Source organism: Nerophis ophidion, linkage group LG07 (assembly GCF_033978795.1).
Source record: "Nerophis ophidion isolate RoL-2023_Sa linkage group LG07, RoL_Noph_v1.0, whole genome shotgun sequence".
In the NCBI taxonomy this organism is placed as follows: Eukaryota; Metazoa; Chordata; class Actinopteri; order Syngnathiformes; family Syngnathidae; genus Nerophis; species Nerophis ophidion.
In genome coordinates, this window is record NC_084617.1 from 66,507,811 (window position 1) to 66,530,258 (window position 22,448).

Below are 22,448 nucleotides of genomic sequence, written 5' to 3' on the forward strand. Positions count from 1 at the left end.
CAACACCAACTCTAAACAATGTTGAGACGGTCACTTTGAAACAGCAGCTAAACTACAAAACTAAAGCTAGCAAGAGCAATCCATACACCCACAACACATCTGCTTGTGTTGTTTTGAACATCAATACAGTCGTGATGTAGAAACAGCTTGAGAGGCTTGCTCTCTATTTTTTAATTTTTTTATACATACTTAAGTCTCCTGTGCTCCTCAAGCTGAGAACAGCGCAGCACAATTTGTCCTTTAACATTAATACAAACCATGTTTCCATATGAGTTGGGAAATTGTGTTAGATATAAACCGAATACAATGATTTGCAAATCATTTTCAACCCATATTCAGTTGAATATGCTACAAAGACAACTTATTTGATGTTCAAACTGATAAACATTTTTTTTTTGTTGCAAACAATCATTAACTTTAGAATTTGATGCCAGCAACACGTGACAAAGAAGTTGTGAAAGGTGGTAATAAATACTGCTCATCAAACACTTATTTGAAACATCCCACAGGTGTGCAAGCTAATTGGGAACAGGTGGGTGCCATGATTGGGTATAAAAACAGCTCCCCACAAAATGCTCAGTCTTTCACAAGAATGGATGGGGCGTGGTACACCCGTTTGTCCACAACTGCGTGAGCAAATAGTCAAACAGTTTAAGAACAACGTTTCTCAAAGTGCCGCGACCCCGAAAGGGAATAAGCGGTAGAAATGGATGGATGTGTTTCTCAAAGTGCAATTGCAAGAAATTTAGGGATTTCAAAATCTACGGTCCATAATATCATCAAAAGGTTCAGAGAATCTGGAGAAATCACTCCACGTAAGCGACATTGCCGGAAACCAACATTTAATGACCGTGACCTTCGATCCCTCAGACGCCACTGTATCAAAAACTGACATCAATCTCGAAATGATATCACCACATGAGCTCAGGAACACTTCAGAAAACCACTGTCACTAAATATTGTCCGTTGCTACATCTGTAAGTGCAAGTTAAAGCTCTACTATGCAAAGCAAAAACCATTAACAACATCCAGAAACGCTGCCGGCTTCTCTGGGCCTGAGGTCATCAAAGATGGACTGATGCAAAGTGGAAAAGTGTTCTGTGGTCTGACGAGTCCACATTTCAAATTGTTTTTGGAAATATTTGACATCGTGTCGTCCGGACCAAAGGGGAAGCGAACCATCCAGACTGTTATCGACGCAAAGTTCAAAGCCAGCATCTGTGATGGTATGGGGGTGTATTAGTGCCCAAGACATGGGTAACTTACACATCCGTGAAGACAACACTAATGCTGAAAGGTACATACAGGTTTTGGAACAACATATGCTGCCATTTAAGCGCCGTCTTTTTCATGGACACCCTTGCTTATTTCAGCAAGACAATGCCAAGCCACATTCAGCACGTGTTAAAACAGCATGGCTTCGTAAAAAAAAAGAGTGCGGGTACTTTCCTGGCCCGCCTGCAGTCCAACTTGTCTCCCATCGAAAATGTGTGGCGCATTATGAAGCGTAAAATAGGACAGTGGAGACCCCGGACTGTTGAACGACTTAAGCTCTACATCAGGGGTCACCAACGTGGTGCCCACGGGCACCAGGGTAGCCCGTAAGGATCAGATGAGTAGCCCGCTGGCCTGTTCTAAAAATAGCTCAAATAGCAGCACTTAACACTGTGCTGCCTCTATTTTTTAAAATTGTATTTATTTACTAGCAAGCTGGTCTCGCTTTGCTCGACATTTTTAATTCTAAGAGAGACAAAACTCAAAAGAATTTGAAAATCCAAGAAAATATTTTAAAGACTTGGTCTTCACTTGTTTAAAAAATTCATTAATTTTTTTTACTTTGCTTCTTATAACTTTCAGAGAGACAATTTTAGAGGAAAATACAACTTAAAAAATGATTTTAGGATTTTTAAACACATACCGTTTTACCTTTTTCATTCCCTCCTCTTCTTTCCTGACAATTTAAAATTTAAAGCCCAACAGACTGCACCAAACTTTAGGTGCCTTGTTGACACAGAATAGTACAGTGGTGTATGCGCAGCAGCTATGAAGGTTGCAAGCCTGTTTGGTTCAACTTATGTTTGTGAATCAGCCTTTCCTGACATGAACTTCATCAAGAACAAACAGAACACGCCTCACTGATGCACATCTGCAAAACTCACTCAGAGTTGCAGTGTCAAGTTACACACTAGAGTACAACAAACTGGTTAACAGCATGCAATGCCTGTCTTCCCACTAACTGACCAAGAAACAGATAACATATTTGCTGTCCAGTTCAAAGTGTGACATGAATTATTTAAAAATTTTAGTTGACTTTTGTATTTTACATGAATTATTTGTACAGACATGGTGCAAAGTAATTCATGATTTGTTAAAAAATGTTAGTGGCCAGCTAGTTGAAATAGGATATTGTGATTTCACAAGACTGTCTTAGATGTGATCATTTGAAAATGTTCAATGAGAAAATATAAAAATAAAGTGTTGCATATTGATATATATATTTATTGTGAGAAATCTTAAGATGATCAGTGTTTTCACAAAAATAAATATCATTAATTATTAATAATCACATAGATTTAAAGGTAAATTGGCTATTTCTAACAATTTTTTGTGTATCAAACTGGTAGCCCTTTGCATTAATCAGTACTCAAGAAGTAGCTCTTGGTTTCAAAAAGGTTGGTGACCCCAGCTCTACATAAAAGAAGAATTGGAAATAATTCCACTTTCAAAGCTTCAACAATTAGTTTCCTCATTTCCCAAACGTTTATTGAGTGTTGTTAAAAGAAAAGGTAATGTAACACAGTGGTGAACATGCCCTTTCCCAACCACTTTGGCACGTGTTGCATTCATGAAATTCTGAGTAAATTATTTGCAAAAAAAAATAAAGATTATGAGTTTGAACATAAAATATCTTGTCTTTGTAGTGCATTCAATTGAATGTGGGTTGAAAGGGATTTGCAAATCATTGTATTCTGTTTATATTTACATCTAAACCAATTTCCCAACTCGTATGGAAACGGGGTTTGTAGATTGGTGCACCACATCCGGTCTGACTGCGCTAACAAAAAAAAGTTTTCAAAAAAGTACTTTACACAAGTATAATGCACTTCAAGCACTTATCGATACATTTACACAATTGTGCTTTGACCTAAAATACTGGTCAAAATTGTCCAAAAATGCATTGCACCCAATAAATGGGAATATTTTTTTTTTTAACATTATTTAACAAAACATTTATTCCATTTTATTTGACATAGAAATCACACACTCTATGGTGGAAAAAATAAGTGTAAAAGATAAAAAATGGATCTAAAACAAATGTGAATAACTGAATTTAATTTTTTGTATTGGTATTCAAATTATTTCACGTGCTGTGGTTTGTTCGTTACATATGTAGATACATTTTTTTAAATTACATAAAGAAAAGAGTTGAGTTTTGCTGGTACAATAAGTACTTGTTTTTCAAATTAATAATTGTAATTAATCGTTGTTCCAATTTAATCAAAAATTATTGTATTTATAATTTTTACCAAAATTGTGCGGCTGTACTGAAGTGCTGCGTAGTTTAATCTTGTGTGCGTGTTTGTGTTGATTTGAACAGATAACTCTATTCAACTGCATTTTAATTTATTTCCATGTATTCTAGATGTTCTACAGATTTCAGCTGGGTTTCATAAGGTGAAACTGGGAGACAGAGGTGGGCGCCGTAGAGATTTCCATGATGTCGGGATTAATACCAGACAGACAATGGAGCATGTCAAAGAGTCAAAGTCTGGTCTGTTAGTTTTCATACATAAACACATTTTGTCTTTTATTTAATGACTAAATATACTGATTTTATCTGCTTGGCTATTTCAGGAACGACTGGCTCTGCTATTCAACTGTCGTCCAACTTTTTTCGCATCCTCTCCCGCCCTCAGTGGGTTCTATACCAGTACTGTGTGGACTTCAAACCACCAATGGAGTCCCGTCGGCTTCGATCATTTCTCTTATTTCAGCATGAGCAAACTCTAGGCCCAGCTCGCTGCTTTGATGGAGGAATGCTTTTTCTGCCTCTAAAACTACATAACAAGGTGCTTTTAGACTACAAAATGTGACGCTTGGTAAACTATACAATTGCTGTGATGTTCAGTTGTCAAATAGAATGTTTATTTTGCCAAAATGTTGGTCACGTGTTCAGGAGACAGTGCTACACAGCAAGACAAGAAATGATGAGGAAGTTCAGATAACTGTCACCCTGACTAATGAACTGCCACCAACATCACCAGTGTGTCTGCAGTTTTACAACATCATATTCAAAAGGTCAGTATTTTTTTTATATGCTGTACAGTTCTGTTGCAGATAATCTTCACACTGGTACACGGTCTGTTCTCATTTGTTCACACTGTATATCAAGTGCATACAAAATTGATGACATTAATCTAATGTGGAATATGTGACAGACAATTGGCTAAGTGAAATGCACAATAATCCAAACAGGTATTCAAAGAAAATGTCACCTGAGTTGCAGGTTAAAGCAAACACAAGACAGCATTAAAACTTGATCATTTATTTAGAAATGATTGTTTTATCTCTTTGAGCTGCACCTTATTGTGGTGGAGGAGTTTGCGTGTCCCAATGATCCTAGGAGCTATGTTGTCAGGGGGCTTACAGGCAAACAGGTCTTAGGTGAGGGATCAAAGAGCAACTCGAAGACCTTTATGAAGACAAATCATGGACCCAGATTTACCTCGCCCGGACGCGGGTTACCGGGGCCCCCCTCTGGAGCCAGGCCCGGAGGTGGGGCACAATGGCGAGCGCCTGGTGGCCGAACCTGTTCCCATGGGCACAGCCCGAATAGGCAACGTGGGTCACCCCTCCAATGGGCTCACCACCCATAGCAGGGGCCATAGAGGTCGGGTGCGATGTGAGCTGGGCGGAAGCCGAAGGCAGGGCACTTGGCGGTCCGATCCACGGCTACAGAAGCTAGCTCTGAAGACATGGAACGTCACCTCACTGGAGGGGAAGGAGCCTGAACTAGTGTGCGAAGTGGAAAAGTTCCGGCTGGATATAGTCGGACTCATTTCGACGCACACCAAGGGCTCTGGAACCACTTCTCTAGAGAGGGGCTGGACTCTCTTCCACTCTGGCGTTGCCGGCAGTGAGAGGCGACGGGCTGGGGTGGCAATTCTTGTTGTCCCCCGGCTCAAAGCCGGCACGTTGGAGTTCAACCCAGTGGACGAAAGGGTAGCCTCCCTCTGCCTTCGGGTGGGGGGACGGATCCTGACTGTTGTTTGTGCTTACGCACCAAACAGCAGTTCAGAGTACCCACCCTTTTTGGGTACACTCATGGGAGTACTGGAAAGTGCTTCCCCCGGGTGATTCCCTTGTCCTACTGGAGGACTTCAACGCTCATGTTGGGCAACGACAGTGAAACCTGGAGAGGCGTGACTGGGAAGAATGGCCGCCCGGATCTGAACCCGAGTGGTGTTTTGTTATTGGACTTTTGTGCTTGTCACAGTTTGTCCATAACAAACACCATGTTCAAACATAAGGGTGTCCATATGTGCACTTGGCACCAGGACACCCTAGGCCGCAGTTCCATGGTCGTTTTTGTAGTTGTGTCATCGGATTCGCGACCTCTCAATTTACTGGTCGATCTACGTTCCCATCCTCACCTATGGTCATGAGCTTTGGGTCATGACCGGAAAGACAAAATCACGGGTACAAGCGGCCGAAATGAGTTTCCTCCACCGGGTGGCGGGGCTCTCCCTTAGAGATAGGGTGAGAAGCTCTGCCATCCGGGAGGAGCTCAAAGTAAAGCCGCTGCTCCTCCACATCAAGAGGAGCCAGATGAGGTGGTTCCGGCATCTGGTTAGGATGCCACCCGGACGCCTCCCGAGGGAGGTGTTAAGGGGACGTCCAACCGGTAGGAGGCCACGGGGAAGTTCCAGGACATGTTGGGGAGACTGTCTCCCGGCTGGCCTGGGAACGCCTTGGGATCCCCCGGGAAGAGCTAGACGAAGTGGCTGGGGAGAGGGAAGTCTGGGCTTCCCTGCTTAGGCTGCTGCCCCCACGACCCAACCTCGGATAAGCGGAAGAAATGGATGGATGTTTTATCTAGTTTAGATAAGTATGCTGAACTTTCTTAAATTTAATTTTAAAAAATGACTGCTCAACTTTAGTTTTTTTTCTTTCAATAGTCAACTTGAGCTGTAACAAGATGAGGCAATTTCTGAAGGAATTGCGTGTGAATCCTCCAATGCTGAAGTTGAACTGAAATGCTGACAAAATGTAGTATGAATGTTGAAGAGCTGACGCTGAACTGGAATGCCTTTGGAAAGTAGGGTGAATGTAGACATTATTTGAATGTGGAAATCGTTTATACGCTGCAATTGTTTGAATGTTGTAAAGCTGACGCTAAACTAAAATACAAGTGAAATCTATAAATTTTTTGAAAGTTGAAAAATATTGTTAAAATTGTTTGAGAGGTAAAGAGCAGAAGCTGTACTGAATTGTATGACTCTTGGTATAGTTAAACATACTCCAAGTGGTTACAAAGTAACATAGGCTGTATATTTTATCCGTAAACGTATCACATTAGCTAAAATGCCGGCATAAAAACTCTGCATGCTAACAGGGTAATAGCAAGCCTACTTTTAACATGGCGCCAAGTAACGAAATGTGTGAGTAGTAGGTTTACAATGTACAATATTGGCTACAATACTAGAAAAAAAAGGCTTGCTGACATTAACATGGTAACATTACCATGCTGATAGATGAAGAGCTAACATACCTATTTTGTACTTGAAATTGTTTATAGGGTTAGGAGCAATAAGTGTTTAACTTCAGCCTAAACCCTTTCGGTCTGTAACATTTTTTATTTTCAATCTATGAATGTACAATTGTTTTTTTGCTTTGTTGACCATTGACCGAAGAACAATAAACAAACAATACTTCTAAGAAGGAGGCAAGTAACAAAATACATGTTTTTTAGGTTAAAAAATATGAAACTCTGTAAGATGCTAGCCTAAAATGTTAACTTGCTAACATCAGCATGGAAACAGTGAAACAGCTTGCATACTTTTAAGATGGCACCATGGTTTTGTCAAAAAGTACAACATTTGCTCAAATGCTATCATAAAATGTTAGCATGCTAACATAAATAAGGTAACAGAGGAACAGCTAGCATACTTATAAGATGACACAAAGTGACAGAATCCATAATTATGTTTAAAATTAGGGGTGCAATGGATAAAAAAAAACTCACGGTTCGGATCGTTTCTTGGATCTCAGTCATGGATCGGATCATTTTTCGAATCTGCAAAAAAAAAAAAAGATAAGACAAATAAACAGAAGTTTTGTCGTTTTGTTTTGTAACACTTTTAAATTATTAAATTAAAATATATAAACTCAAGTCAAAGTGTACAAGGCATAATATCTTCTTTTTAATATAATTAATGAAAAACAGTGCCACATAAAAGGCATTTCTCGTTTCTTTAAACTTGGACAAATGACCATTAATTTAAAAAAAACTATTTAAAGTGCAACATTAGAATGCACAACAGCTTTTTTGAAAAATAGGTAATGAAATAAAGCTTGACATCTGTAATGCTGCTGTCTTTCACACATGGATTGTAGAATCCTTGTTTTCAGTGGCAGGATCATTGACACAGATGAAGTTTCAGTGCTCAGCAGAGATGTAACAGTTTTGAGGGGTTTAAGCGCCTAGAGGACCTCCTCTGCCACTCTCCCATCATCATCAGACAGGATGATTATGTATTTGACATTTGTCTTCAGTGTCTTGTGGGTCAATGCAGAGTATTTAGCTGCCTGATGCTCCAACATATCAAAAGTGGAGTTCCACCTTTTTGGGACATCATGTATGAGCTTATGAGTAGGCAGCTTTAGCTTTCTTACTCTGTCTTAAGCACATGAGCAGTTGTTGTGCTTGGGTGGAAGTAGGAAACCTTCCTTATCCTCCCAAGGAGGCGCTTCATCCTATTGACTGAGATGTGAAGCCAAATTCACTACATGTGCAAAGCACCCTATACCTGTGGTCCCAGTCCTACCTCATTCACCGCATTTATTAGATTTTTGGCATTATCAGTTGTGACTGGAATATCTTTATCATCCATTCCTCCACTGCTTGTCAATACCTGCGCAAGGTGACTCTCGTAGAGCGGGCGTGTCTTCTCATCTCCCACTCTGCTGTGATAAAATGAGCGCTTATCGTCACATACTGTAGTTCCCCTGGACCTTCACCCTTCTGTCGTGAGCGAAACAGATGACGCTCGGGATAGTTCGTCCACAACTTTTTTCATCTCTTGCTCATATCTGGCACAATCTTATCGCTGAAGTTGGTGCGGGACGGGATGTCGTAATGTGGCTGAAGCACTTTCAGCATGTGTTTAAAACCTTCGTTTTGCACAATGGAGTCTGCACCTATAAACATACCGATTAAATGGCACGAGGCATTCAAGCTCCTCCGTTACTCCGCTTGCCATTACCACGCTGTGCGAACGTTTTTTTTTTCTTTTTTTCATAAATTAGACCGCGGATCACGTGTGTGCCGCACCGAAGATTTTGATCCAAACGGATCACAGGTCAATGTTGATCCATTGCACCACTATTTAATATGTAGACATTTAGCTAAAATACTAGCATAAAACATTAGTGTGCTAATATTAACATGCTAAAGTTAGCATGCTAACAGGTGAAAGGCTACCATACATTTAAGATGACGCCAATCAATGAAATTTATGACAATATGGTACAACAATAAAAACTCGCTCAAATGCTAGCATTAGTATGATAACAGGGGAAGAGCCAGCATACTTAGAAGATGGCACCAAGTAACAAAATCCACCATTAGGTTTAAAATGTAAAAAAAAAAAAAAAAGCTAAGATGCTAGCAAAAAACATAACAGCTAACAAGTAAATGGGCAGCATACTTTTAAGATTGCACCAAGAAACAGAATCCATGAATATTGTGTTTTAAGTAAGAAATTAACAAAAAATTTAGCATGATAACATTAGAATGGTAACAGGGGAACAGCTAGCATACTTATAAGATGGCACCAAGTAACCGAATCCATCGTTATTAGGTTTAAAATGTAGCTAAAAACCTGCTCAGTGGCCTTGTGGTTTGAGTGTCTGCCCTGAGATCGGTAGGACATGAGTTCAAACCCCGGCCGAGTCATACCAAAGACTACACAAATGGGACCAACTACCATTGCAGAATGGTTGGAATAGGTAATAGCCAAGTTTGAAATTCCCCTAAGCAAAATTGCTATTGTGCAGGACAATGGTGAACTTTATTAAAAAAAAACACTTGCCTTGTTTTGTTTGGCAAGTTGAAAGGACATGGTGCCAGTATGCGGTTTTAAAAAAAATAAAGTAATGGAAAGGATAGAAATGCAGTTTGTCTCTTTTATCTGATTATTAATCGAAGTCATAATCGACAGATTAATCGATTATCAAATTAATCGTTAGTTGCAGCCCTAGTGTGTGTGTGTGTGTATATGTGTGTGTGTGCATATATATATATATATATATATATATATATTGTACATATTATAATATAATAGATACATAATTAGTATTTATAATTGGGTAATAGGAGTGTGAAATTTTACCTTGACCTTTACTTCCGTGAGAACCTCAAGTGTTTTTTATTCAATCAGAAATATCAAGCAGCTAAAAAGCCCCAAACATGGATAAGTGTGGAGGGTTTTGTATTTTTCTAATCATCCTTTGTTATTGATTTCAAATGGATGTCCTTTGGTTTTTTTCTACGTTAAATGGATCTTCTTTATAATATCCACAAAGTTCAATATGCAGGTTGTGACCATTTTTGTAGTGCGTGATTTTTTTTTTTAAATTTTTTAATTCTTCCTGCACGGTGACTAGGGAAGGTTGCTTGGATTAGGTCATTTAGGTAAATGCTGTATTTCATTGACATGAAAGCTTAACATAATGGCAGACTTACTTTCGTTGGCCACCAAACGGCAACAAAATGGCAGCAATCAGACCAGGTAATATTTATAAATGATATGTGCGCGTCTCCCATTAAAATGTTGTATTAAACTTTTGATGAGCCAAATTCAAGAGGCTGGTGGGCCACATTTTATTCGTTGGCTTTAGTTTGGACACCCCTCTTATGAGCTGATTTCAAGTCAGCAATTAAAGAATGGCAGAAATTAATGGGACCACCTTTTTTTGGCATGACCAACAAAACCACTTCTGTCGCACTATTCAACTACAGAAAAATAAAAATTTTCTGATGAAACTCTTTGCGTGTCAATTTTAATTCACTAGTTAGTATTAAAAAGTATTACATTAGATTAATACATGTAGAAACCCTGGAATGAAAGAAAAAATTCCAATAAAAAAGAGCAATTACCCTTTAAGTCAATATATGATTTTTGACATAATTGTATCAAAATTCCCCCAAAAGTGTAGTTCCCCTTTAAAGTAAAATGTAAGATTTTCTCTTTTTTTTGAAACCTTAATTTTGTGAGTTACTGCTGCCAGCGTGTATGTACCTCAAACTCAAAATTGTGTTTTTTGTTAATTTGTTAACAATAACAAGCAGATGAGATTAGTTAGATGTGTGGGATGTCCTAATGTTGGCTTTGCAGTTTGTTTGCAGGCTTACCCTAGATTTTCACTAAATGCAGAATGGCTGCTTTACGTAACAGCACCTCCATCCACAGTCCGTCCATCCTCACTGCCACTCCGTCGGGCAGCGAAATAGCGCAGACTTTTTTACGAGATTTTGTGAGTTTGTGCGATAAGGGAAGTTTTAGTAAAGTGCACCACAGTTAATTCTGTCCTTCCAGAGAAGCAGAAGTAAATAAACTGTCTTGTCAATTTTTGGCAAGTGTGTCACTACAGCCACGACTGCTTACCCGGTTCTCGTATCAGCTGGTATTTGACATGTATGTGTAAACGAAACAGGGTAAATGACTGCTGTAAACTTTGTGCCGGTAAAAAAATGCATTCCATAAACTTAGTAATTTTGAGAAATATGGACAGTTTCAAAACAGATGTGTTAAAAAACAATGATAACTAGCCGGCAATGTTCTCGTGATTAGTGCTTTGAAAAATGTCAGTCTGAGCAAGTTGCAAACATCCCCTTTGACTTACCGATAGCCCACCACAAATAAATGTACACCACACCAAACTATATTGTTTAGCTCTTTTACTTTGTACTTTTTTAATGGTTACTGTGCAGCCTCATACCAATTGTTCATTTCTTTTAAAGGATTTTGAGAATACTCGGCATGGAACAGATTGGACGCAACTACTACGATGCCAAAGATCCACTCCAACTCCCGACTCACAGGTAAAAATTTTTGCTGTGAAACATTTTGTAACATTTCATGAAGTCTAATTTCAAATTTAGTTTCTCCCTCCAATTAAGTGTATTTTTTGTGTTATTAAACTACCCGGGATGTTTGTATAGAATGTAGCGCAGAATCTAAAGAACATTGATGGCTTTATTGTTGTACTGTTAGAGGGGACCTGGTGTAAGCATACAACTTTTCTGACTTATTGGTACCTATTTTTGTGTATTCTGGATTTGCATAAGTCTTGAAAACTTGAATCAAACCAAACACTTTTTTTTTGCTCCCATTTTTAATGAGTGAATGGCAAATACCTTAAACTTTTACGATATACAAGAAAGATCCATTTCTCTCTAATATTGTTAACAAATATTTATAATGCTGTGTTAGTGAGCATTTCTTCGTTGGAAGATAATCCATCCCACCTCACTGGTGTGGGATGTCAAGATGCTGATTAAACAGCATGATTATTTCACTTGTGTGCCTGAGACTGCTCACAATAAAAGGCCAGTCTGTAATGTGCGGTTTTATCACACAGTGCAATGCCACAGATGTCACAAGTTTTGAGGTAGCGTGCAGTGGGCATGCTGACTGCAGGACTGTCCACCAGAGTTGTTGCCTGAGAGTTGCTTATCATAAGCCGTCTTTAAAGGTGTTTCAGAGAATTTGACAGCACATCCAAACGGCCTCACAACCGCAGATCACATGTAACCACACCAGCCCAAGACCTCCAAATCCAGCAAGTGCACCTCCATGATTGTCTGAGACCAGTCACTTGGACAGTTGCTGCAACAATTGGTTTGCATAACCACATTCCTGCACAAACTGAGAAACCGTCTCAGGGAAACTCATCTGCATGCCCTTCGTCTTCATCGAGGTTTCGACCTGGCTGCAGTTGGTTGTCGTAAGCGACTTGGGTGGGCAAATGCTTACATGTTGGTGTCTGGCACATTGGTTTTCACTGTTCAGAGTAGCCTATGGTGGGGGTAGGGTTATGGTATGCGTATGTTATGGCCAACGAACCTAAGTGCAGTTTATTAATGGCATTTTGAATGCACAGAGATACCCGAGGCCCATTGTTGTGCCAATAACCTGAGACCATCACCTCATGTTGCAGCATGACAATGCATGGCCCCTTGTTGCAAGAATCTGTACACAATTCCTGGAAGCTGAAAACATCCCAGTTTTTCAATGGCCATCATACTCACAGGACGTGTCACCCATTGAGCATGTTTGGGATGCTGGGGATCAGCGTATACAACAGCGTTTTCCATTTCCTGCCAATATCTTGCAACTGTGTACAGCCATTGAAGAGAAGTGGACCAACATTCTATATGCTACAATAAACAACCAGATCAACTCTATGCGAATAAAATGTGTTGCACTGTGTGAGGCAAATGGTGGTCACACCATATAATGACTGCTTTTCTGACCCCCAGTTAAGTAAAACTGCATATTTCAGAGTAGTTTTTTATTTTGGGCAGACCAAGGCACAACTGTGCAATAATCATGCTGTTTAATCAGCATCTTGATATGCCACACCTGTTGGGATGGATTATCCTGTCAAAGAAGAAATGCTCACTGCCACAGATTTGTGAACAATATTTGAGAGGATTAGGTATTTTGTATTTTTAGTGAGTTGTACATCTTTGAGTTCAACTCATGAAAAAAAGAGTAAAAACAAAAGTTTTACCTGAAGATACTTTGAGGAAGCCCAAAGTAGCCAATAAGTGTCTTCTTTTTCTCGTAAAAAAATTGATACATGGCTTACAGGCAGAATACTCCGTCAAAGAGAAGGCATGTAAATAGAACTGAAGAAATTGTCAGAAAGCCGCTTGAAGATGGTCTGTAAGCATAATTCATGCAAAATGTTGCCCAAAGAACCACCATTACATGTTATGTAGACCAAAAGAAAGGGCTTTGAAGGTAGAAAATAAAATATATTACCTCTTTACAACAAAATGTAAAGAAGCACTGTTTTCTAGTATGTTGCCAACCTAAATGTAGAACATTCTCCTTTTACACATTATGGTGATTTTTCCAGACTGACCATATGGCCAGGCTATACCACAACCATTTTGCTCTACGAGTCAGCCTTCATGCTGTGTACTGATGTGAGCCACAAGGTGCTGCGTAGTGAGACAGTTCTCGACTTTATGGTCAACCTGAGGCAGAGGACTGGACCTCATTCCTTCTCTGATATCTGTTCCAAAGAGCTTATTGGGCTCATTGTCCTCACTAAGTAAGAAACACATTTACATTGTTGTGCTTTATTAATATGCAACTGTTAGTCACCCCAAATAATGATATTGATATTTTTAATCTTTATTTTCTCTTCCGGTCTTCTGTTTTCATCAGGTACAACAACAAAACCTACAAAATTGATGACATCGCTTGGGATCAAACACCCAACAATACCTTCACCAGGGGGGACACAGACATCTCCTTCAAGAACTACTACAAAAATGTTGGTTTCACTACTACTTTCATATGAATACTCCAAATATGATAAAGGAAAATAGGCATGCCGAATGGCATAGAATTACTTCTAATAGTATGGGGCCAAAAGTTAGTCGTCTACTGCCATTTGTGTGCATATTAAGTGAACGTCTGATAGTTTGCACTGCTGAGCCACACTATAATGCATCTGTTACCAGTGATTGTAAGGGTATACCAAAGTATTGCCAGTATCGAATTTCATGTGCGCATTTACTTTTATCCAATGGTATATGAGGATGGCATGGCACAGTGGGTGGACAGGCCGTGCCACCAACTCGATGGTTCCAGGTTTGCTTCTGCCATCAAAGTCACTGATGTTGTTGTTGGGCAGACACTTCACCCTTCTGCCAGTGCTGCTCACACTGGTGTGTGAAAGTGAATGTTCACAATGAATATTTAGTGGTTGTCGGAGGGTTTGTAGCCGCAAATTGGCAGCCACGGTACCCCAGAGCAGCTGTAGCTTATCACTATCAATATTTGAATGTGGATTGAGTGTTTACAAAAGTTTAATATCAATCAAATTTATTATTTTAACATCTCACTTGCCGAATGCCTTACATCATGGGTGTCAAACTCTGGCCCGCGGGCCAATTTTGGCCCGCCGTGTAATTTAATTTGGCCCTTGAGGCAATATCAAATTAACATTACAGCTGGCTCGCCGTTATTACACAGCAGCGGTGCCGCTGTAACACCGCATTTTCTCACACTTGCCAATCCTCCCGAAGTTCAGTGCCCCTCCCGAAAATCTCCCGGGGCAAGCATTCTCCCGATTTTCACCCGGACAACAATATTGAGGGCGTGCCTTAAAGGCATTGCCTTTAGCGTTCTCTACAACCTGTCGTCACGTCCGCATTTCCCCCATACAAACAGCGTGCAGGCCCACTCGCACACATTTATTACACACACATAAGTGAATGCAACGCATACTTGGTCAACAGCCATACAGGTCACACTGAGGGTGGCCGTATAAACCACTTTAACACTGTTACAAATATGCGCCACACTATTAACTCACACCAAACAAGAATGATAAACACATTTTGGGAGAACATCTGCACTGTAACATAACATAAACACAACAAAACAAATACCCAGAACCCCTTGCAGCACTAACTCTCTCGGGACACTACAATATATTTTGATATTTACCTCAGAAGGCTGCAAATAGAAAAGAGGCATTACATTTGTATTTAAATTTTATTTGAAAAGCCATTGATATTTTTTAATTATTATTATTATTTGAAGCTCGATTTTGCATGTCACAAAGTTACTGTATATAACCCTTGCTTGTTCAATGTTCAATGCAAAACGTGTTTTGGTCCCTATTTAAAGGTTCATTTGTTCAACCTTGGCCCACGGCTTTGTTCAGTTTTAAATTTTGGCCCACTCTGTATTTGAGTTTGACACCCCTGCCTTACATGGTCGTGTGCACTATAACGGTTAACGGTATTATAATATCCATCCATCCATCTATTTCCTATTGCTTATTATAATATACAGCAGTAAATCACCCTACAGTTAGTATTGTTTAAAATTTTATAATTATCGTAAAACCGTGATTGATTTGTCTGATAAACCCAGGGACCGACATACTTCCCAACCTTGATACCTCCGATTTCGGGAGGTTGGGGTGGGGGCGTGGTTTGGGGCAGGGGTCAAGTTAAGAGGGGAGGAATATATTTACACCCAATTCACTAACTCGAGTATTTCATATATATATACGGTATATATATATATATATGAAATACTTGACTTCCAGTGAATTCTAGCTATATATATATATGTATTTTATTATATATATATAAATAAATGATAGTGGAATTTCAGACGGCACCTATCAAATACACAGTAATAAAAACAGTTCTCTATACTGTGCTTGCTCGTTAGTATAAAAATAAAAAACACTTACCTTTCACTATTTGAGTAACGTCGCTTACGAGTTTCCAGAAGATGGCGCCAGTATGTGCTTTGGCTTGCCGTTGTACCGAAATCTGTTACCCATCGGAATTTGTAACTCGAGAGGGCCATGTTCCCATGGCGTTTGTTTGATGGTTAAACGGCAAGGCCAAAGACGAGAAGAAGAACGCTTGCGTAAATGGCTTAAACTATCCTTCAATTCTGACAACTGACGTTTCATTCTGATAGCTTTTAATCCGGAAAATGTATGTGTGAGAGAGAATCAACAGCTGATACAATGGACTCATGATGAAAGTAAGTCATTGATTTCAAGAATGTGTAATTTATTAATGCTGAAATTCTGACAACTGATGTTTCAGCATTAAGGATAGTTTACGCCATTTACGCAAGCGTTCTTCTTCTCCTCCTCTTTGGCCTTGCCGTTTAACCATCAAACAAACGCCATGGAAACATCGCCCCCTGGAGTTACAGATTTCGGTACAACACAGGATTCCTGCCTTCCTTTCCCGCCTCGTGTCTCCTCTCCACCGCCACCTGCGGGCTGTGTGTCGGGCCCCACCTGGATTAGCTGCGCCCTTGGACGTGCTGGCCCCCGCCAGGTTCGATCTTGTGAACGCAAGATATTTGACAAACAAAACGTTTATCCTGAAGGATTTTCTACTCTTCCCGCGGACTTGACTTCCTCTGTGTGGAAAAAAACATGGCTGAGAGCTGGTGAGTCCGCCCCTCTTAATGAACTTCTGCCTCCGGAGTGTTCCTACTTCATTTCTCCGTGGTTGTCTGGTCGAAAAGGAGGAGGATTAGCAGTCGTTTTTAAAAATGACTTTAAATGCCGTCAGATCCGCCTGCAATCCTCCTTTTCAAGCTTCGAACTGTGCATGTTTGAGCTAAAGGGGGCGTGGCCTCCAGCTCCAGCTGAATTTCAGGAGATTTTCGGGAGAAATTTTCTTCCGGGAGGTTTACGGGAGAGGCGCTGAATTTCGGGAGTCTCCCGGAAAATCCGGGAGGGTTGGCAAGTATGGGGACTGATGTGGTCATTGATTGGAAAAGCAAGCTATTGCTAGCTAGCTGAAATGGTAACGTGAAGACAAGAGATGTTGTCTTAGTTTGTCTTCATTAAAAAGTGGCATTCCCCAATCTAAACTTCTATGAACCCATTACATTCAATTGTGCATATTAAACCTACAGGCTTTGCGCTTTTAGAACAGAGTGATCAATCAATACTACTACAAATATGACAATAGGAACTGAATTTGCGTCGCTTCACGTGAACTGGACATGACTCATTAAACACATTTTTATCAAGCATTCCAAAGAAGCAGAAACTTACAAATTAAAATAAAAGAAGATGAGCATATCTAAACCTGCAAATATAAATGTCTAAAGTAGACAGAAAAATACATTTTTTTCTGCCAAGAAAGTATGTTCTGTTACTATTCATTGTATTTTGTTTAAAAAACATGGTTATAAGTAAGGATGTACATTGATGAGGATTTACCAATACCAATATAGGTACTATTTGTAATTTGTATAATTAAAGATAAGAAACAAAAGCATTTTTAGCTTCATGTAACATCTAACGGCTAATAACTATTAACACCTGTTTTTATAAGTTTTAACAAGTTTGTGTTAATTTGTGCAAATAAAGATAAGAAAAAAATCTTTTTCTAGCTTCATGTAACATCTAACGCAAACAAGTATAATCAACACCTGCTTTTTAAGTCTTTAACAAGTCAACTGTTTGCTGTGCAAGGTGTAATGCAGTAATGTCATCCTTTAAAGATCACAAAGATCCATCAGTTTCTATTCATTGCAATTACACTCAATATATCCATCCATCGCCTACCACTTTCCCATACAACATTTAAAATGATAGTAACAAAATTATGTAAAATATGTATGTTAGACATTCATGTGTAGCGCACAGACATTTTACATTAAGAAAAAAAAAAATCTTTCAAAGGTCTTCCAAAATCTGGTGCGCCTTTTGGTTCAGAAAATACGGTAAATGTGCTCAAAAAGTAATTATACAAACACTAAAATCAAGTTGTATTTTTGTGATGACCAAAATAAATAGCCAAACAGTATATTGTACTTTATTGGCAGAGAAACAATGTTATTTTGTTCTGATTTCATAAGAACCACACAATTTCTTTATTTTTGTTTTAATATATTTTTATCCTCTATTTCTGAAATGTATAAAAAAAAAAAGTATATTTCATGATCATTTATTTCACTTTGTGTCAGTTATTTCACTTCGTGTCTGTGCAAGTTCACTTTTGGTTGAACAGAGTTTGTGTCCATTTGTTTCAGCTTGACACTGGAGTTTATCGATAACTTTTTGCAAAAAAAACTCACATAGACTTTGCTTAATGTGAATACTATAGCTCAGTTGGTTCAACAGTAATGTGTTTATGTAATTTTAGATGGGGAATGACTGTTTTCAAATGTGAAATACATTGTCTCTTGTTTTCATGTTGTCATTGAAGCTAGCTAGCAAGTTATCCATAATTCTATCAAAATGGGGTTATCATGGTTTTCCGATTGTTTTAATTTAATACGATAATTCTGTTGGGAGCATTATAGGAGTTACAATTACTACCGTGTATTTGTAGTACCAATGCCCGAAGTCCTTAAATGAATGCAAAAGAGTGACTGCTCTTGTAGTTTGTAAGAACACACATGTGATCAAGGCTGGAAAATGTACCAACTTCATCGTCCAGTTGACTTAACGAATGTCGGCCCAGGCCTACCTTAAATGCAACATAGAATTGCAATCTATAGACAAACTATTTCTTGCATGCCGAAGGAGGGGGTAAACCATTACAACACTTCAGTGCATTCATGCGTCTGGAATTATCCAACCATAAGAAAAAGCGTATTGTAAGATGTATTTTCAAATATATATATATATATATATATATATATATATATATATATGTGTGTTTCTCAATGTAAAAAAAACTGCCAGCAGACACTAAAACCCATCAATTCAATTATTTTTAAGCAGCCACCCAAGTCATCCTGCAGCTATATTACATTTGTCAAACGAAGAAGTATTTTGTAATTGTGCATGCTGCTGCCAGGTTAAAAAAACATAACAGCAAAAGAATTCATGCTAACGTACACGACTGTTCATACTACTGGTACTTGAACGTACAAAACGATTGTTGCTTTTAAAGTTATTTGCTGGCTGTATTTAACACGGTGTTGCGCAATAGTGATAGAAGGGTGAAGTTTGTTCAAACCTGGAGTAAAAGGACTGTACTTTTGACAGCATTGTCGTTGCGTGACTCCATAGCTTTACGATACACATTGTTTAACGAAATGGTGATAAAAAAAGTTGTTGCTAACTCCTTATGTTATATTCGACAACCCTAGATTTGAAATTAATTTGGTAGCGGTTGATGTGGCAGTGGCTCCAAATGTAGCTTTCCATCACCATTTAAGACTAGACCTAATAAAAATTAGTTAAACTTAAAAGCTTAACATTTGTGATATACTTATTTATATAATCATGTCATTAATCCTGAATTGTGTTCCAGCAATATGGCCTGGAAATCACTGATGGCAACCAAGTGCTGCTGGTCAGCAATGTGAGGAGGGGTCGTCCTGGTCAAACTCCTGCTGGACCTGCTATGCTCATCCCAGAATTTTGCTACCTAACAGGTCTGAACTGTGTAGAAATCTACATTATAATGTGTTGCGTATAATTACCATATTTTCTGGACTATAAGCCGCAGCGGTATATAAACTGCACCTAATGAAGTTAAGAAGAAAACTTTTTTTTTTTTTTTTCATAAATGAGCCGCATTGCAGATACATACTCATATGTTGTGAATGGAGATATTTTCAAAGATTGATTTCGTAAATGTTTATTTACATACCTCGTTTCCAAACAGTGCCTGTAACATGGTAGTGAGATGGCTGATCAAACAAAACACAAGTAATTGATATCTTTATTCATCCTTTGTAAGATTTATCAGGATTCTTCTTTTTGTACTTTGTAAACACTGTGTTTGAACCGTTTCTGAAATATGGATAACTTTAGTGCATTGTTTGATTTATTTGCCTAATCCATTCCATAATTTAGCCACTAGCTAAGAAAAAAAACATAGATCAGCAGCATCTCTATACTTTATAAGCCGCCGGGTTCAAAGCTTTGGGAAAAAGGTAGCGACTTGTAGTCTAGAAAATACAGTACTGTGATTTCCTTTTAAGATACAGATTATACATATACATTTGCATTAATATTACAATATTGTGCGGTAGACTAAAATTAATTGATGTGAATTTAAATTCAGATGAGAATAAATGCTCAGCTAAGTTTTGCAATGTATTTACTAATTTGAGCGCTAAACAATGAATGTGGAGGTGGTTAGATGTAAACTGTAATGAAAATCACTGTGGTACTTCAATTCACAAGCACATTCTGTTACACGACCAAGCTCATAACCCAAAACGCTCATAACCAATGATGGTAAACGTGATTCTTTTTACAGACCTGGTACCCCTGAGTCACTCACTTAAGTGAATCGATTCACTCATCACAAAAAGCATGTGCAAAAGTTTGCGTATGGTTACTGCATGCTAAAGCTTGCCCCCACTCTATTCATTTATCACATGTAGATTACTGCACATTATTGACGACTGCACAAGAATCGCCATCACCAGGCGCATGCGTAGGGACTCGCACATATGTACAGTAACAAGAAATCCTATTAACACTTGTAAAAGTTAATTGTGCACAACTTTAGAGTAACAGTATTGATTCAACAATTGTAAAAACAATTAGATGCGTTTACTTAGTCTTGATAAACTGCGGCCTTTATTTACACTTAACATGCAGAGTCGTAATAGTTAACGGCGTGTAAAGTTTTTGCCAAACACTCGAGTCTCTCTCTCTACCTACGGAGAGTTGATACAAGTCAAGAAACATTTGTAGTCTTGTCTATGGGGCTAATACATTTATAAAAACACAGACTAACGGGAATAATTAACTTCATATTACATGGTTTATCCTCTTAACTGGCTAGCGTGGCAGGGGCAAGTCACTGATCGAGTTAATGGCGATGGGAACTCGGGAGTGCTGATTCAGTAATAAGCTTGCAAGTTTGAGGAATTCGTTCATGGCTCACACATTACTACTCGTACCTCAAATCAGACCTGCCCAAGAAATAAATGAGTCGTTCTTGGCCCTCTCAAAATACAATTGTGAACACAGAATGTGTTAAGCCTGGCCCTGCGATGAGGTGGATACTTGTCCAGGGTGTACCGCGCTTTCCGCCCGATTGTAGCTGAGATAAGCACCAGCGACCCCAAAAGGAGTAAGCGGTAGAAAATAGGTGGATGGATGAAATGTGTTAAGCCTTAACTTGAATGTGAAAAATCTTCACTCATATATAACGTGATAATTATTTATTTAGCGCATGCGTTAACACATTACCGTTGACATCCCTGATTTGCACATATGTGCGCAAACTTGCCATACCTGTCCACGTTTTACTTTTTTAAATCGCGTTGTCAATCACACTGAATTTAAAAAAATTAATTATTGCCAAATGTGAAACTAGCGACTAGTTGCGCCGCTGGCGCAGGAAATGCTGAGAGTAGCTTGGTTTGCTACCTCTCGGTTTGTGTGCAAAACATTAAATGTGTGGGTCCAACCCCTCGCGTGATATGTTCCAAAAAAACAAATTTATTTCTCTATGAGAGCTATTGTCACCATTTAATCTTACAAGATTTTTTCACACAAGATCTTGTCACACACCTAATATATATACTGTGCATATGTATATACAGTATGTATATATGTGTTATATGAAAATTCTGTGTATTAGGCTTGACAGACAAGATGCGTGCAGATTACACCATTATGAAGGACCTGATTAGTCATACCAAGCTGGCACCAGAACAGAGGGCTGGGCGACTTCTCAGATTTGCAGAGTCCATTAATAAGTAAGTGGCCACTATTTCATTATGATGATTCAAACTATATAGGGAATGTCCGAAGTATTAAAGTATGACCTGTCTCCCAACTATGCAATAATGAGGTTGGTGGATTCAATCTGATTAGGAATAATAGGCCTTGTTTGTGTGTATAAAGAATATATATCTCAGCTTAAATAAGATTGGAACAAACTAAATTACTTTACAGGAGTGCTGAGGCACAGGAAGAGTTGGAGAAGTGGGGACTCAACTTTGATAAGAAACTCCTAAATCTGTCTGGCCGAGTCCTCCCATCAGAAAGGATTATCCAGGGATCAAGATCTGTATGATGATGCTTCAGTGTTACACTTTGCTATGTATGTTGTCTTTAAAAGATACTGACAAAATCTTACCCCATAGTATGCCTACAACCCCCGAACGGCTGACTGGGCAAAAGAAATGCGCGGACTACCTGTGATCTACTCTCCTCCTTTTCAAAAGTGGCTTCTACTTTACACTAGACGAAACACCAGGGAAGCTCAGAGCCTCCTACAGACGCTTCACAAAGTCACACCATCACTTGGGATCTCATTGGATAACGCTGTAATGTGAGTGTCATGTCTTTTTAAAGGTGAACTGCACTTTTTGGAATTATTTGCAGTGAGAAAAAGAACTGTTTTTTCTATTTTTTTTTTTATGCAGGCCAAGTTGTAATACAGGATTCACTTGACAGCTAACAATGTAGCAAATGAGTCATCTGTTCGCCCATGAAGCCCT

The 22,448-nt window shown here is 38.9% G+C and overlaps 1 protein-coding gene across 2 annotated transcripts in view; it reads left to right on the forward strand.

Moving 5' to 3' along the window:
* piwil1 (piwi-like RNA-mediated gene silencing 1) overlaps positions 1–22,448 on the forward strand; it is a 41,883-nt gene that overhangs the window by 7,705 nt on the left and 11,730 nt on the right. For both annotated transcript variants that reach the window (XM_061906915.1, XM_061906916.1), the window contains exons 4-13: positions 3,644–3,772; positions 3,856–4,070; positions 4,178–4,299; positions 11,246–11,326; positions 13,372–13,569; positions 13,686–13,794; positions 19,289–19,412; positions 21,584–21,701; positions 21,901–22,015; positions 22,092–22,279. In XM_061906915.1, the coding sequence (XP_061762899.1) occupies positions 3,644–3,772; positions 3,856–4,070; positions 4,178–4,299; positions 11,246–11,326; positions 13,372–13,569; positions 13,686–13,794; positions 19,289–19,412; positions 21,584–21,701; positions 21,901–22,015; positions 22,092–22,279 (1,399 nt within the window). The remainder of the gene's footprint in view (positions 1–3,643; positions 3,773–3,855; positions 4,071–4,177; positions 4,300–11,245; positions 11,327–13,371; positions 13,570–13,685; positions 13,795–19,288; positions 19,413–21,583; positions 21,702–21,900; positions 22,016–22,091; positions 22,280–22,448) is intronic.